Genomic DNA, 17,295 nt, shown 5'->3' on the forward strand with positions numbered 1-17,295 from the left:
AGGATTAAGTCGAAGTGTGCAGACTTAACAGTGAGGCCTCAGCTGCCTTACAGTCATCTGTAAGGGCAGTGTTGGCAACAGGTTTACATATCCCCAAAGGATCATTGTGACGATTTAAGTGAGTAAATACCTATAATAAATTCAGAACAGTACCTGGTAAATTGTAAATGCTTACTATTGTCACTAAAATAGCTAAGTAAAACCAGTTGCCTCTGTAGAATCAGATGGGGAGAAATAGAGTAGGCAACTGCCATTTTTTCATTATAAACTTTCACGAGTATTTGGCTTTTAGAGTTACATAGCTTTACAAAAATGTTTAAGTAAAAAATAAAGATGTCTTCCATTGTCTGCTCAATATACATAAATTCTAGAACCAACAGCAGTCACATACCTATCTATTCTCTTGGCTGACAGTTCATAAAATTACAGGAAATGATTAGTGGGGGAGGAGGTGTTGTCAAAATGGGTATAGAGGTTTTGTTGTTACAGGAAAGTTTAGGGGCAAAGGTACGTCATAAATAACAATAGCAGCTGGCTGTCATACCAGTTAACAGCGCCCAGGTTTTTTTTTCCTTTAATACACATATAAACTGAAAGTTTCTTTCTTAACAAAATTAGGATCATGCTACTTGTTTAGCAATATTAAGCACAGTAGATAGATCAGTCTATAGGGGAGTAGATAGATCAGTAGGTAGTTAGGCAGAGAGATAGAGGAGAGGAATTGAGAAAAAGTTGGAAGGCTAGATAATTCTGTTCCAGCATTTTAACAGTGTATTTGTGCTGAAATAGAAGCTTCCTATAATCAAGGAGTGCTTTAGAAGACTCTTTGAAGGCAAAATAGGTGGAACCCAAGATAGTAGATGCACCAGTTTCTCTGGGAAAAGCCAGTGTCCTTAACTTCTAGTTATCAATAAATTCTCAGGTTTGAGAGGGTGGTGAAAATTGCCATAACCCGTGTTGTTTATTCCAGTAAGTGGAACTTTTAATAGCCTTTCTAGTTTCCTGCCTGAGCTCCAAAAGACAAGTGTTAACAAGCCATTCTCCTGACTTTAAGTCTGCAATAAAGATTCTAGCATAGCATGTGATTTGCCTAGAGAGTTGAACACACAAGCTTGCATGTTATTTAGAGGCTTATTATGACCTATCTCAGCCATCCCATTTTCAAGTTGATTTTCCCCTTTTGAGCCATTAATCCTAAATGTAAGTGTGAGTGTGTGCACATGTATGTGTGTGCACATATATGGGTATGTGTAGGTGTCTTTTATTCAAATGTGTTTCTAATTAAGATGATTGATCAAAGCGCAGTTAAAATAATACTGACCAAATTAATTTCATTTAAGGCTTAGTTGTTATCCAGATGCTGTGTAAACTCTTATATATGAATAATCTTAATCCTTTAAAACCATTCAATATTTTGAAAAATGACTCTGGATTGGTCGTGCAGATCATTTGGGGACATTGAATTCTAAATAAAATGAATGCCTTTTTGTATATTCTTCGCCTACTAGAACTAGACTGTCAAAATGGGAGTAAGGAATATTTGAGGAGGAATCCTCATTAGGAGAAGCAGATGTAAGACACTCGGAGATGGTCAGAAATTTAACAAATTATCTTTCATTTAAATTTCCCAGCAAAAATTCACAAAAAGTAAAGGAAGGTAAGATGGTGTATTAAAGATTTGAGAATGTGTAAATAGACTTTCTCATTTATTGACTGTATGGCTTTGAGCAGATCACCTCTTTTTAAAAATTGTATGTATTTACTTATTTTTGGCTGTGCTGGGTCTTCGTTGCCGCTCAGGGGCTTTCTGTAGTGCTGGCGAGCCTGGGCTACTGTCTAGTTGCGGTACACGGGCTTCTTACTGTGGTGGATTCTCTTGTTTCAGAGCTTGGGCTCTAGAGCCCAGGCTTAGTAATTGTGGTCTAGGGCTTATGCCCTGTGGCATGTAGAATCTTCCCAGACCAGGGTTTGAACCCATGTCCCCTGCATTGGCAGGTGGATTCTCAACCGTTGAACTATCAGGGAAGTCCTCCAAATCACCTCTCTAAATCTGAGATTCTTCATCTGAAAATGAGGACCAGAGTACATCCTCGAGTTGATATGACACCTGGCTGAGCTGGTGCATGTAGAGCACTGAGCACCGTGCCTGCTGCTCAGTAGCAGTTGTTCTTGAAGCTTCTTGCTATTGTGACGTTGATGAGGGAGAAAATGAAGATGTAGACATCAGATGTAAAGAGAATTTTGAGGGTTTTTTTTTTCTTTCTCCTTGCTGATTCTAAATTTCATTTCTGTGGTAGGTTGTGGACTTTGTAGCAGCAACCCTGCAGCGAGCATGTGCAAGCTTGGCCCACCAGGCAGAGAGCACTGTGGAGTCACAGACACTGAGCATGTCCATGGGGCTGGTGGCCGTCATGCTGGGAGGAGCCGTTCAGGTGAGTTGGAGAAGTGAGCCAAACTTGAAAGGAGGGAGGAGAGGAAAACGTGTTGCTTCCCATCCATACCCTTGTGAGAAGTCAGAATGGCTACTGCACACAGGAGAACCGGGACAAACAAGTCAGGTTGTTGATAAGAATTCTCTCCAAGTAGAAGACAAGAAAACGGTGCCACTTCCTCTTTGTTACCTGGGTAGACTTCCCCATAAAAGGGCAGGGCCCTTTCTGACCGGGCATAAGCTGGATTTGGAAATACCTGTTTTGCATCTGTGGTGAGTACTAGATTCTCTGGCCTTCACTGTACTGGTTCTCTGAAGCTCAGCCCTTGTCGCTGCTGCTATTGTCAGGGAAGAAACTTTGTAACCTACTGGCTACATAGGATTCCCTGTTTTCAATAGTTCCATTTTGGCACAGGATCCATTGTTCAACTCATATCATGTGGCATGTTAAAAGTTTTGTTTCCAGTGCATATATCTTTTACATATTTAATTTATAATTTTTTAACTTTATTCACTCAAAAAATATGTATTGCCTCCTTGTTATGTGCCAAATGCTGAGCCAAGGTGCTGGAAATGGGGCAGTGGGTGAAGCAGACATGGTCCCTCCTGCCGTGAAGCTTAGAACCCATGAGGGAGTCAGGCATTAAATGATTGTGTCAAAAAATAGAATTGAGTGAAGTACCTCAAGCAAGAAGTAGAGGATACCAAGAGAACATAACATCTAACCTAGGCTGGGGAGATTTCCATAAGGACTATCTATAAGTTTAAGGTAAGACGTGATGCATAGGAGTTTGGGAGTGTGTGTAGGGCAGATGGAGGGGCCTCTCTCAATGACAGAGCATCATGTATGAGGACTGGAAGCAGGAAGGAGCTCTGTACACTTAAGACACTGATAGAAGGCTGTGTAGCTGAACTGTAGAGACAGGAGTCAGAACAAGGTGGAAAGGTAAGCACCTGTGTGTCTGACATAACCACATTAGGTTAGAAGACTGCGACAAAGTGAAATAGGATTAGTGCAAGTATTATGAAATCTTCCCTGAAATCAAACTGGACAGAACTCTTAGCAGTGAGTGGGGAACTCCTCTGGGAATGGATTTTTGAGTTTAAGGATTAAATTCTGATACTGATTCTTTTCAGGGACGGGGAAAGCCTGGTGGGCTGCCGTCTATGGGGTCGCACAGAGTCGGACATGACTGAAGTGACTTAGCAGCAGCAGCTTGTCCTTTAGGATTGATTTAGTCACTAAGTCGTGTCCGACTCTTGCGACCCCATAGACTGTAGTCTGCCAGGTTCCTCTATTCATGGGATTCTCCAAGCAAGAGTACTGGAGTGGGTTGCCATTTCCTTCTCCAGGGAGAAAAGAAATTTTATTTGGGCCTGTTGTTAATGTGAAACCCATTTTTGGTAGATTTACTTAGCACTTCTAATTTTTTATTTTTTTGGAAAAACTTTTGGTTCAGTTGCTGTATTATATTCCTCCTGTTAGAACTGTCAAGGAGGAGTTCACCAATGAAATTGTTTTTCTCTTTGGCTGCACTAAGCAGCATGTGGGAATCTTAGTTTCCCTGACCAGGGATCGAACTCGGCACCCCCTGCCTTTGGAATGTTAAGTCTTTATCATTGGACCACCAGGGAAGTCCCTGGAATAATTTTTCTTAAGTTGTACCGTTAGTGGATTTAGTTGACCTGGTTGATGTGTGTTTTTCTCGTTGAGTATTGATTTGAATAGTCTTTATTTCCATAGTTGAGAGTGTGTTTTTTTTTGCTTATTTAACACGTAGAATTTCAAACCATGTCATAAAACAGAACACAGAAATCTCCAGTCCCTTTTTGAAGTCCGTCATTGTGGGGCTGACTATGCAGATTAGTCCTGTTCTAACAGATATTCATCTGATTGATGCAGATGTAGCATAGCCTTTACCGTGACCCTGCCCTTCCATGAGCCATCCTGACTCACCGACTATATCCTGAATTCCTCTGACTTCGCAGTTCAAGTGAACATAAGACATCACCCCTATACCTTTGCCCTAGATCTATTATTTTTTTTTTGTCTTTGATTGAAGGATTTATAAGTGGCTTCTATAGTAATGCTAGGTTTTCTGTCTTTGTATTAGAGAAAACAGTCCTGAATTATGTTTTCAGATGTTCATTGTCAGGCTAGACTAGATTTTTGCTTCAAAGTCTAGATGGTTTCATTGTACCTATCCCTGATCATTATTCATTGTTTTAGCCAATGAAACAGAATCTAATAGCTTTTGAACCTTTCTTTCCTTTCTAATTTATGTAAATAAGATGATTATTAGAACATAGTGTCTAAGAAGAGGAGTTGATTTGGAGAAAGTATAGGTTTAAGGCTGCTAGCTAGACAGCTGTGATTCCAAACATATTTTCTAAATGTCAAGGCTGATCATCAGTAAAAGTATGGTGTTGATGACTTCCCTGTGCCCTCAGGAAGCAGTTTATGCATGATGTTCCAGGGCCCACAGAGTCCTCTGAAGCCCTGCCTCGTGGAGCAGACGTGGTCTTGGAGGGCTGGAACTTGAACCCAAACCTTGAGATTTCATGCAGTTAATACTTTTCCAAGAGTATCATAGGATGAACTCATTTAGGAAATGTTTATCAAGTGTCTGTTCCCTCATGGAGTTTACCTTCAAGTTCCACTTGTAAGTAAATTCAGTAACATTATGAATAAGGACCTAGACATATAAACTGCTTAGCTAAATATCTGAAGAAACATAGGTGATATACAAAAATGAGAACACAGGTAAATGTAAATATTTTTCAGTTAGGAATTTTTTCGGTCAGCATTTTATTGCTGGAAGAGACTTTTGGATTCTTCCAAAATAATAATTCTCACTGCAGCAGGTAAGGCAGAGTGAGAGTGTATTTGTCCCCCAGGGGAGCTTTGTAAAGTCTCCTGTGGGGGGTTTTCAGGTACATATGCTCTCCTCTGGCTGACCACCCAAGTTCTCCTCTGTTGCAGGGGTCCCCAACCTCCAGGCCAAAGACCAGTATCTCCTGTCAGATCATCAGTGGCATTAGATTAGAAATAAAGTGCACAATAAATGTAATGCACTTGAGTCATCCCGAAACCATCCCTCCCGTCCATGGAAAAATTGCCTTCCAGGAAAAACCAGTCCCTGATGCCAAAAAGGTTAGGGACCATGGTCTTAGAGGACATGCCCTCTCCGACCACCCATCACCCTTAATCCTACCCCTACTGATCTAACCACCAGTTTCTAAATTTGAGAATTTGCAGAAATTTAGAACAAGTCATTAATCTAACTTCTACTCCAAGTCATTACCTAACTTCCATTCCTAGAGGAGATTGTAGAAGTGGGCTGACATAGCACTGCTCATTCTGTTCCGGAAACATTCCAGAAACTGGAAAGAGGCAGCCAGATGAAGGAGTCTGTCACTCACCTGTGGGTTGCTCTTTCCAGCCTCGGGGCTTTTACACAGAGTTCTGAGATCTAGATGTGAGATCTGTGCCGAGAAGCAATGGCAGGAGGGAAAATGAGGACTACAGTCACTTCCCAATTTTGGTAGTGGCCCTTGGTGACCCTTGAAAAATAATTGATAATTAATGCTTCAGTTTTCTCATTTATCAATTAAGTAAATATTACTTTATACCTCAAAAACATTTTTGAACATTTATAAACAAATAGTTGGCACTTGTAGTCTTAGATTTCCCTGGTTATTCTCATAGTGAGAAATCTGTAGCCTTGTGAAGCTGAACAAATACGTAACTTTCATTTCCTTAGAAACTATTTGGTTCAGAATCCACGTAGCTGCCCATGGTGATTAGAGTGGAATAAGATGAATTGCACAGTGACCAAGTTTGAAAATAGGGAGAAAACTCAGTTATTTTTTAAAAATAGATATTATATTTTAGAGCAGTTTTAGGTGCAGAGCAAAATTGAGCAGGAGGTACAGAGATTTCTTGTACATCCCCTGCCCTGACACAGGCAAAGCCTCTCCTGCTGTATCAACATCTGGCTCCCAAATGGTACCTTGGTACAATCCATGAACACATATTGATACATCATTATCACCTACAGTCTGTGGTTTCCATTAGGGTTCCCTTTTAGTGTACACTATGGGTTTTGACAAATATATAATATCCACCATTATAGTGTTGTACCTAATAGCTGGCCTAACCCCCAAATCCTCTGCTTATTCATCCCTTCCTCCCCCAACTCCTCATCTTTTACTGTCTCCCTAGTTTTGCGATTTCCAGAACATTATGTAGTTGAAATCGTATACTCTGTAGCCTTCCAAGATTGACTTCCTTCACTTAGAGATACACATTTAAGGCTCCTCAGTGTCTTTTGTGGTTTGATAGCTCATTTCTTTTTAGTTCTGAATAATACTCCATTGTCTGGATATATCACAATCTGTTTATCCATTCACCTACTGAAGGACATCTGGTTGCTGCCAGGTTTTAGAAGTTATGTGTAAAGCTGCTATAAGCATCTGTGTGTAGGTTTTTGTGTAGACATAAGTTTTCAGCTCATTTGGGTAAATACCAAGGAGTTCAGTTGTTCAAGTGTATAGTAGGAATATGTTCAGTTTTGTAAGAAGCTACCAGACTGTGTTGCAAAAGTGGCTATACCATTTTGTTCTACCAGCACTGAATGAGAATTTCTTTTGTTCTTCATCCTCATCAGTGTTTGGTAGTGTTAGTGTTAGATTCTAGTTATTTTAATGGTTGTGTCATGTTGTCACATTGTTGTTTTAATTTTCAGTTCCTTGATGACATATGACGCTGAGCATATCTTCAATTGCTATCTTCTTTGGTGAGGCATCTGTTCAGGTCTTTCACCCATTTTTTAATTGAGTTGTTTGTTTTCTTATTGTTGAGTTTTAAGGATTCTTTGTGTATTTTACGTTACTGTCCATTATCAAATGTATCTTTTGCAGATACCTTCTTCTAGTTTGTGGTTTGTCTTATCTTTTCTCTTGACATTGCCTTTTGCAGAGCAGAAGTTTTAAATTTTAATGTAGCCCAGCTTATCAGTTATTTCTTTCATGAATTTCTTTGGTATTTCACCTAAAAAGGCCATCACCATTCCTGAGGTCAGCTAGATATCTCTTATGTTATTTTATAGGAATTTTATAATTTTGCAATTTTACATTTAGGTCCATGATCCATTTTTAGTTGATTTTTGTGACAGTGTAAGGTCTATGTCTAGATTCATTTCTTTGCCTATGGATGTCCAGTTGTTCTAGCACCATTTGTTAAAAAGTTGATCTTTTCTCCATTGTAGTGCCTTTGCGTCTTTGTCAAAGATCAGTTGACTGTATTTATGTGGGTCTATCTCTGGTCTCTCTGTTCTGTTCCATTGGTTTATTTGTCTTACTTTTTTTTTTAAGAAGAAATTGTTATGTATACGAGAAATGAAAAAGAAGCCCTACACTATAGGTATAAGTAGATATTCTCATTTCAGATACTTGAAGAAAAAACAAAGACACATGATACTATAGAGGCACTGAATGAAGTCCAACATGGTGATAACGCTAGCACAGTTATCCTAAAATATCTTTTCCAGTACCACAGATTTTTGATAAAATGGACCTTTTTCTTAGGTGATATATATTTTTATTGTGAAATTCCAGGTACAAACCTGACATATATCTCAAGTTTTCATTTACTTGGGAGGAAAGTGGTAGAGAAAATGAACAATAACAATTCTGTGAAGCTGAAGTGTAATAGGAGAATATTATGTAGGTCCTGTGAAAACAGTTGATTAATTGATTGGTTGGTTGGATAATGAAGTGCATGAATGAGTGAATAATAAATACTCCTCCTTGTTCTAAAGAGGATTTAAGATATGTAAGGTTTTCAAATGATCAGGGCTTCATGAAGCTTCATATGACAGTTTTTCCAGTATTTTCAGACAGAAAAGGATCACCACTGATTTTTCTTCACTGACTGCCCATGCACCTTTCCTGCTGCTGCTGCTAAGTCGCTTCAGTCGTGTCCGACTGTGCGACCCCATAGACGGCAGCCCACCAGGCTCCCCTGTCCCTGGGATTCTCCAGGCAAGAACACTGGAGTGGATTGCCATTTCCTTCTCCAATGCGTGAAAGTGAAAAGTGAAAGTGAAGTCGCTCAGTCGTGTCTGACTCTTAGCGACCCCATGGACTGCTGCCTACCAGGCTCCTCCATCCATGGGATTTTCCGGGCAGGAGTACTGGAGTGGGGTGCCAAAAGAACAAAGCTTCTAGAGAGAATAAAATCTTAAGTAGTTTTCACTCTCATTTTCTAGGGGAACTTCCCTTCTGCCAGTTACCATCACAGTCCCTTCCAGGCCTGAGGCACCCTTGTATGCTGACCAGCCACTTTAGATCTTGCAGTTAAGAATAGCGTTACTCATTCAAATGAGACTGTGTAGCATTTGTTAAAAGTGTGGACTCTGGAGCCAGATTTATTAGGTTCACATCTTACCATCTTTCAGCTGTGTGACTTTAATTTTAATTAAATTTAAAAAATTTCTGGCTGCACCATCCTGCATGTAGAATCTTAGTTTCCTGACCAGGGATTGAACCTGTATCCCCTGCACTAGAAGTGTGGAATCTTAACCTCTGGACCACTCATGAAGTCCCTACCCTGTTTAACATATAGATAGTAACTGTTTTATAGGGCTGTGAATATGTGTGTGTGTGATTTGTTTATTGTATTTATGTTTAAACCATTCACATAGTACTTACTGTGTGTCAGGCACTAAGTACTTTGCTAATGTGAGCTCATCTTTTTAGGGCAAAAGGTACTTCCTAGTAAAAAATATAATAATATAATACAATTCAAAATATAAAAGAATTTCACCATATGACTGGGTATTAAAATGTGTCATGGTAAGAATAGCTGTAGATGTTTGACAGAAAACAACAAAATTCTGTACAGCAATTATCCTTCAATTAAAAAATAAATAAAATTTTTTAAAAAAACTGTAGAGACAAACAAGTCTAAGAGGTAAGTGGGGTACAAAGGATGAAAATAGGCTGTTCCCAGAAGAAGAAATATAGACAGTTAATAAACATGGAAGGATGCTTAATAGTGCAATTAGTTTGATTAATGCAAATTAAAATAATAACAGCCAGGTTTGCCCATCAGATTATAAATATTAAGAGTAATAATATGCGAGGGAAGGGGAAAAATAGTAATAATATTTGTTCCTGATGTACTTTTTAATTTAGAAAAGTACCTGTACACGGTAAGTATTCAGTAAATGTTAATTATAAGACCATAGTGTTAGAGTGCCAGATTCAGGCTATATGTGAATTACGCCAGGAACAAGATTTGCTTCCAGCCCCTTTTTATTAGCGTCTGTTGCCTTGTGCTCATATTAGTACCATATTGTGCTCATATTGTGGTCATATTAGCATCTGCTATGTTAATTTGGGTTTGCATTTTTAAAATTTCATTTTGTAGTTGAAGTCAAGTGATTTTGCTATCCTGAAGCAATTGCTGCCTCTGTTGGAGAAGGTCTCCAGCATGTACCCTGACCCTGTCATCCAGGAACTTGCTGCTGATCTCCGCATTACCATCTCTACTCATGGAGCCTTTTCCACTGAGACTGTCAGTGTGGCCGCCCAGAGTACCCTAAACAAAAAGGATCCAGAAGGTAAAAGGGAAGAGCAGCAACAAACCAGTTATGAAAGATATAGTGATGTGTCTCATGGCCACCTTGAACCACAGCAAAGCCATGTTGCTTCTCACGAAGTCCGTGAGCCCAGCACCACTGCAAAGCAAAAATCAGGAAGTGTAACCACGAAAGAGCTCCAGGAAGCTCTTTTATCAGCTTATGATCCTCAAATTCCAACACGGGCTGCTGCCCTGCGAACTCTTTCTCGCTGGATAGAGCAGAGAGAAGCAAAAATCCTTGGTATGCAGGAGAAGCTTCTCAAGGTGAGTAGAACACACTCAGACACATAAACATGGTGAGTAGAACACACACACGCGGTGAGGCCACTGTCCAGGAGCCTTGACTGTGTATCAGGCCCTGTTCTGGGCCACCCTTGGGGAAATTGTAATTGTTCTACAGAAGCAAGACTCAGTTGAACATGAGCAGAAGGCCAGAGTTTTTACAGGCTGTTACTAATGTCAGTTGAAGAGCTGAAGTTTGCAAAAGATTTTTTTAAATAAATTAGAACAGATTCAAGGTTATCCCAGTAATAACATCTCTGTCTTGCCCTTGCATTTCCATATGCTTTCTTGAGTGCAAGAGAAAAGGATCAAATTATAGCAGATATGCCATTCATTGAACGTAGCCCCAAACCTGGCCTCTTGTGTGTCATGGCCTGTAGTCTGTCACGTCTTTTCTAAGAACGGGCTATCTACTGTGGGCTGTAGTGGAAAAAATGTGAGAATTGTTCTTCCAGAGTTTGGTTTCCATGCCTACTTTTAATGTGTACTAGATAACTTCAAGAAGTATCTCTCCCTGATCGCTACCCTTTTTTAACCATTATAAAAATGGAACTTCAAACATATATACTATTTTCCCTGCAAGAGTCACAGTCAGAGCAGTATTGAGCTACAGCAAAGAGGAGTACAAGCATTTATTCTTTTGAGTCTGCTCTAAAGGTGTCTTAAATCTCGCTTGCTGTTTGTAAATCATGTCACTGCTATATTTTGTGGTTTCAGATATTCTTGGAGAACTTGGAGCATGAAGACACCTTTGTATATCTGTCTGCTATTCAGGGTAAGTTAGTCCTGGTTAGGACTTTAAGTTTGTGAACCAAAAATTAAATCATGTGTTTTCACAAAATCTCTAAAGTCATAGAATCATAACCTGCTGGTCATTTTGTCCATTTTCCTGCCTCCTAGCTAGGACTTAATTTCAGTCATGATAGTAATATTTCTGGAGGATTCCTAAAGGGACCCTGAAGAGTTCAGTATCTCATAATGATAGGAAAGCCTTTATTAATGTTTACTTATCATTCTATAGATTAAATCCCATTTCCTCAAATTTAAGGAGGGAAAGAATGCCTCACATGTGAGCTCCCATTACATTGACGTTTTAGGTACATGGCTACTATCATGGTGCACCTTTGCTCTCTTGTTAAACTAAAAGAATCTCAGAATGTATTTCATTATCAAAACTTTTTTTGCAGTCATTTTATTTCTCATTTATGATTCTTTATTGTGATTCCGTCTTCTATTAATTTGTGGATTTTAAATCTAGAGAGGGGCTTTATGAAAAAGGGTGTGGAGAGTTAAGCACCTTTCCCCAGAAGGGTGAGAGGCAGACCTGGTAAGAAGGCAGAATTAACTCATAGTCTCTGGTCTCCGTAGTGTGCTGTAGTCCTCAGGAGCTGGGGTCTGGAAATTGATCACCAGGATGCACCATCCCTTCCCCACCCCTCCTGCTTTTCAGCTATATGAACTTTGACAAATTACTTAATCCCTCCGGGTTTCAATTTCTTACCTGTGAAAAATGGTACAGTTGCTTGCTTTATTTATTTGACTATGCCAGGTCATAGTTTTGCTATGTGGGACCTAGTTCCCTGACTAGGGATTGAACCCGGGCTCCCTGTATTAGATGAGTGGAGTCTTAGCCACTGGATTACCAGGGGAGTCCCTACAGCTGCTTTAGAACATAGTCTGGCAGGTCTTTGAAAAAAAATAAATGCAGAGTTGTCGCTTGACCCAGCAATTCTAAGTATTCACCCAAGAAAAATGAAAACATATGCTCATGCAAAAACTTGTTCATTAATGTTCATAGTAGTCAAAAGGTAGAACCCAGATGTCTACCATTTGATGAACAGATGGACAAAACGTGGTATGTATATACAGTGGAATATTATTCAGCCAATGAAAATGAAGTACTAAAACATGTGGATAAAACCTTGAAAACATAGATGAAAGAAACCATTCCCAGAAAACCGTATTTTGTGTGGTTCCTTCATATGAAATGTCCAGTATAGGTAAATTTATAGAGACAGAGAGTAGGTTAGTAGTTGTCTAGGGCTGGAGAGAAAGGGGAAAGGTTTGGGAGGTGATGGCCAAAGGGTACAGGATTTCCTTGAGGGGGTGATGAAAACTCACACAATTCTAAAATTGACTGTGGTGATAGTTGCACAACTCTGTCAGTATGGTAGAAACTATTGAATTGTATATTTTAAATTGGTGAATTTTACAGTATGTGAATTGTATCTCAATAAAGCTGTTGCCAAAAAAAAAAAGAATTTAATGAGGAGGAGAGGGATTAAACTATCAGAGCTTAAGGAGATTAACTATAATGTGGTGAATAGGATCCTGGAATAAAAGAAGGACATTAGAGAAAAACTTAAAGAATCTGAGTAAATTACGGACTTTAGTTGATAACGAAATGTCAGTACTAGTTCATTAATTGTGATAACGTACCATGCTAAAGTGAAAGTTAGTAATGGGGGCAGCTAGGTATGCAGTATACAGGAACTCTGTGTGCATCTTCTCAATAAGTCTGTAAATTGAGTACTGTTCTGTCAGTAAAAGTTTATTTATGAAGGGGGCTAACATTAAATGAGTTAGTACTTTGAAAGTGCTTAGTGCATAGTAAATGTTCAGTATGTGTTAGCTAATTATGATTTTAATGTTTTCATCATCATTGTCATCATATCACTGCTATTTCTTTTCTTTAGATTTAAACTTTTATTTTATACTGGAGTATAGCTTATTAGCAGCTGATTAACAGTGTTGTGATAGTTTCAGGTGGACAGCAGAGGGACTCAGCCATACATATACGTGTATCCATTCTCCCCGCAACTCCCCTCCTTTCCAGACTGCCACATAACATTGAGCAGAGTTTCCTGTACTGTACAGTAGGACCTTGTTGGTTATCCATTTTAATATAGCAGTGCATGTCACTACTGTTTCTTTTGTTAGATTGCTAGGTAATAACATGGTGATATGTGTAACTTCTCAGAGCTAAAGCTTGAGTAGGTGTATTCTATCAGGTAGCTTCTGCTATGTTAACAGAATACCTCAGCATTCAGTATTATTTATTTATTATCACTCATTTATGATCACTCGCATATCTGTAGACCAGTGGGGTTAGGCTGACCTAGGCTGGGCTGGGCAGTCCTGCTCTTCCCTGTACATCTCTCTGCTGTACTTGTTCCTGATCCTTCCTGGTCCAGGGCCTCCCCAGGTACATTCACATGGTGATGGCCGAAATGCACAAGAGCAAGAATATCAGAGGAGACAAAAATAACCACTCATCAAGGAAAAAGAACAGCTAGGAGAGAGCAGAAGAGTGGAGTGTGTAGAGAGAGAAAGTAATTATTGGCAGCTGAGAGGTCACGGAGGCCAGGAATTGAGATAAGCCTGAGGACTTGATGGAGCTCAGGATTCCACATGACAGTGAATAGCACTTATGGAAATAAAATAAATCAAAGAGGCAAGGATCTGAAATGCTAATAATTAGTAAGTCTCAGAAATAAGTCATCCTGTACTTTTTCCAGGAAACAGTAATACTGTTGAGGAGATGTTTCTCATTGATTTTTTTTTCTTTTGGACAGAGTTTTCGGGAAGTGGCAATGTGTCATTCTCATACAGCATCACTGCTGTATAAGCCTCTTAGCTGTTTAACCCACTGAGCTCATTAGCCTCTAGGGTCTGCTATAAAAATCACAACTGCTGGTTTTGTGTTTGTTTATAGTACTTTTAATTGGTGTGCTAATCAGTTAGTAGCTAATTTGGAGATGAAGGAATGTGGGAGGTAGAGGTCTAATTTCTGTTCTCAGTTCAGCACAGCAGACAAGTTTGAATTAATTGATGTTTTTGGTGTTTGTGCTATGCATTTCAAGGCCAAGGCTTTAGGTGAATTTCCCATTAAGAAGGGAAAGAGCTGAATTTTCCCACCTGCGTGTCAGTGTCATTTGCCTAGGTCTAACACTCCAAAGCCAAGCCATTCTGGGCTCCAGTCAGGCAGGCAGACAAGACCAGCCTGCATGTAGATATCCTGTAGTGCAGCGGGGCTGCATTAGAAGGCAGGTGCTTAACCACTGAACCACCAGGATCCCAGAAATTTCTGATGTACATATTATCTGTACATCACAACAGCCTGAGAAATAAATTCCCTATGAGTTAAAATTTAATTTTATGAAAGACCACATCTCTTTTTATTTCTACTGAGAAAGCGATGGTTGATTTAATTCTCATAGCAGCTGCTCCCAGACACTCAGTAGCAGCTTCTTCAGGCAGAGAATTCTATACAAGTTGTTGAGTTCCAGTTACAATCCAGAGTTTATAAATAGACACTTTTCTTAGACTGTGTCCTTTAAGTGTCTCTCCTTTTCAGACTTCCTTGTATATTCTTTTTCTCATTGTTTTATCATCATTATAGTACAAGTTAATACATTCTTATTGTTTTAAAAAACATTTAAATGGCAAGAAGGTATATAAGAGAAAAAGTAAAAGCCTTCCTCTTTTCAAAAATAGGAGATGAAATATGTCCTTAAGAGTCCCATAATGTATATTTGATGTTTTGAGCATTTTTCACATTTCAGTCTTGAAATACACGTTCCAGTAATGAATGTGATAAACACGTGATATTCTTCAAATAAGATATTATGGCCCAGTTATCTATCTTAGTATGGATCTACTCATGGGTCCTCATGGTCACTTTTAATTATTTAAAGAATAGTTTGAAAGCAATACCAGCAATAGATGCATTTCACAGCTCCAAGTGATCCCCATCCATGTCAAAAGAATCTTTGGGCGAAACTTCTTGGCTCATTGAAAAAAAGAAAGAAACTGTAGGCTCTGAGCCAAGCATGAGAGGTGAAAGTATGCCAGTGAGTGTCGTGCAGAGAATCTAGTCATCTCAACATAACATGCCTGAACAAATTGCACTGACTCTTCCACCCTTTTCCTTTCACAGAAGAGTTTTCATTTCTGGCAGAAGAGCCAAGAGGAGGGAAAGGCAAAAAGCCTGGAAGGCAGGAAAGTAGATACAAAGTGAAATTGTTTTTACAGAGTTTCAAACTGAGCAGGATTACATGTCTTAACTTGTCAGAGACTGAACTCCCTATCTTATTCTCAGATTTCTACTTCAAATAAAGTAAGTTGCTGCTGCTGGTGCTGCTAAGTCATTTCAGTCGTGTCCAACTCTGTGTGACCCAATGGACGGCAGCCCACCGTCCCTGGGATTCTCCAGGCAAGAACACTGGAGTGGGTTGCCATTTCCTTCTCCAATGCATGAAAGTGAAAAGTTAACTGAAAATAATTCTACCCCTTGAAGGACCACCTAATTGAGTCAGGCATTGAAATGTGGAATGTGTTCCTGGGAAATCTATCATCTCCACTTATTTCCTTGAAATGGGAAGACTCCTTTGGTGTTCTGTACCACATAATTAACAAATAGGCATTTAGAGAACATCTCTCATATATGCTAGCTCAGTAAATTCTTGAAGTTCTGGAAAATAGGCATTATCCCCATTTTTTAAACTTCTTGAGATTTAATTTATACACCTGAAATTCACTTGTCTTACAGTGTACAATTCAGTGGTTTCTAGTATTTGTACAGTCAAACCACTAATTTCAGAACTTTTCATCATTTCAAAAAGAAACCCTATATCCGTTATCAGTCGGTTCCCATTCTTCACTCCCCCTCTTCCCTGGGAACCACTAATCTCCTTTTTGTCTCTATGGAATTGCCTATTCTGGATGTCTCATAATACAGAATCATACAATGTGTGGACTTTTATGTCTGGTTCTTTTCAATTAGCATAACATTTGTGAGGTTCATCCCTGTTGTAGCATGTATCAGGGCCTCATTCTTTTTTTATGGCTGAATAATATTACATTGTACTACTAATTAAGAACATTTTGTTTATCTGTTCCTCAGTTGATGGTCATTTGCATTGTTTTCACTTCTAAGCTATCATGGACAATGCTGTAATGAATATTCATGTACAGGTTTTTGTGTGGACATACGTTTTCATTGCTTCTGGGTGTACACGTTGGAGCAGAATTACTGGGTCCTATGGTAATTCTGTGTTTAACCCTTTGAGGAGCTGTCAAACTTTTCCTGAGTGGCCACACCAATGTACTTTCCCAGGGACAATGTATGAGGGCTCCAGTTTCTCTGGGTCCTGACTGATACTTGTTATTGTCTACCCTTTTGTATAGCCGTATTAGAGTGTGAAGTTGGTATCTCATTGTGATTTTGATTTGCATTTCTCCAATGACTAGTGATGTGGAGCATCTTTTCATGAGCTTATTGTGCATTTCTAACCTTCTTTGGAAAAATACGTAGTGTCATTTGAAGCAATAAACTTTTTACTGTTGATGAAGTCTAACTTATCAGTTTCCTGTCTGATAAGGAAGGTGTCATTTCTAGGAAATCATCCAAGATAACTGAGATTTACTTCTGTGTTTTCTTCCAGTGGTTTTGTTGTTTTGGCTCTTAAATGTTTAAGTCTGTGATCCATTTCAAGTTAATTTTTGGATGTGATGAGAGATATCCTCTTTTTATAGCTAAAGATCCTGAGGCTTACATAGGTTAATCCCCTTTAGAAGATTACATAGCAAGTAATAATTTGAACCTTGTTGTTGACCTTCAAATCTTGTCGCTGCTTCCCCAATACACTTGGTTACTCTAGAACTTTCTAAATAATGGTAAAATTTGCTCCTATTATTGTGCTTTTAAAGATGGAAAACAGATATATGATTATGATTGTCAATATTTATTAAAATTGAATAATGCTTAATCATCTAGAAAACCTTTTGATTCTTTGAACAGTCTTGAAATACAATAAAAACAGATGTTAAAATTTTTTTATAAATGAAGAATTGACTTGCCTACAGTCATAAAAGTTGGGAGAACAATGGAACACCAGACCCGTGTCTTAGGGATTCCCGGTCCATTATACCT

The 17,295-nt window shown here is 39.0% G+C and overlaps 1 protein-coding gene across 5 annotated transcripts in view; it reads left to right on the plus strand.

Annotated features, from left to right (window-relative positions):
* Positions 1-17,295, plus strand: part of HAS3 (hyaluronan synthase 3) — a 206,598-nt gene that overhangs the window by 51,613 nt on the left and 137,690 nt on the right. For all 5 annotated transcript variants that reach the window (XM_060398429.1, XM_060398431.1, XM_060398430.1 and 2 more), the window contains exons 12-14: positions 2,298-2,432; positions 9,867-10,343; positions 11,079-11,136. In XM_060398429.1, the coding sequence (XP_060254412.1) occupies positions 2,298-2,432; positions 9,867-10,343; positions 11,079-11,136 (670 nt within the window). The remainder of the gene's footprint in view (positions 1-2,297; positions 2,433-9,866; positions 10,344-11,078; positions 11,137-17,295) is intronic.

Source organism: Ovis aries, chromosome 14, assembly GCF_016772045.2.
Source record: "Ovis aries strain OAR_USU_Benz2616 breed Rambouillet chromosome 14, ARS-UI_Ramb_v3.0, whole genome shotgun sequence".
Classification (NCBI taxonomy): Eukaryota; Metazoa; Chordata; class Mammalia; order Artiodactyla; family Bovidae; genus Ovis; species Ovis aries.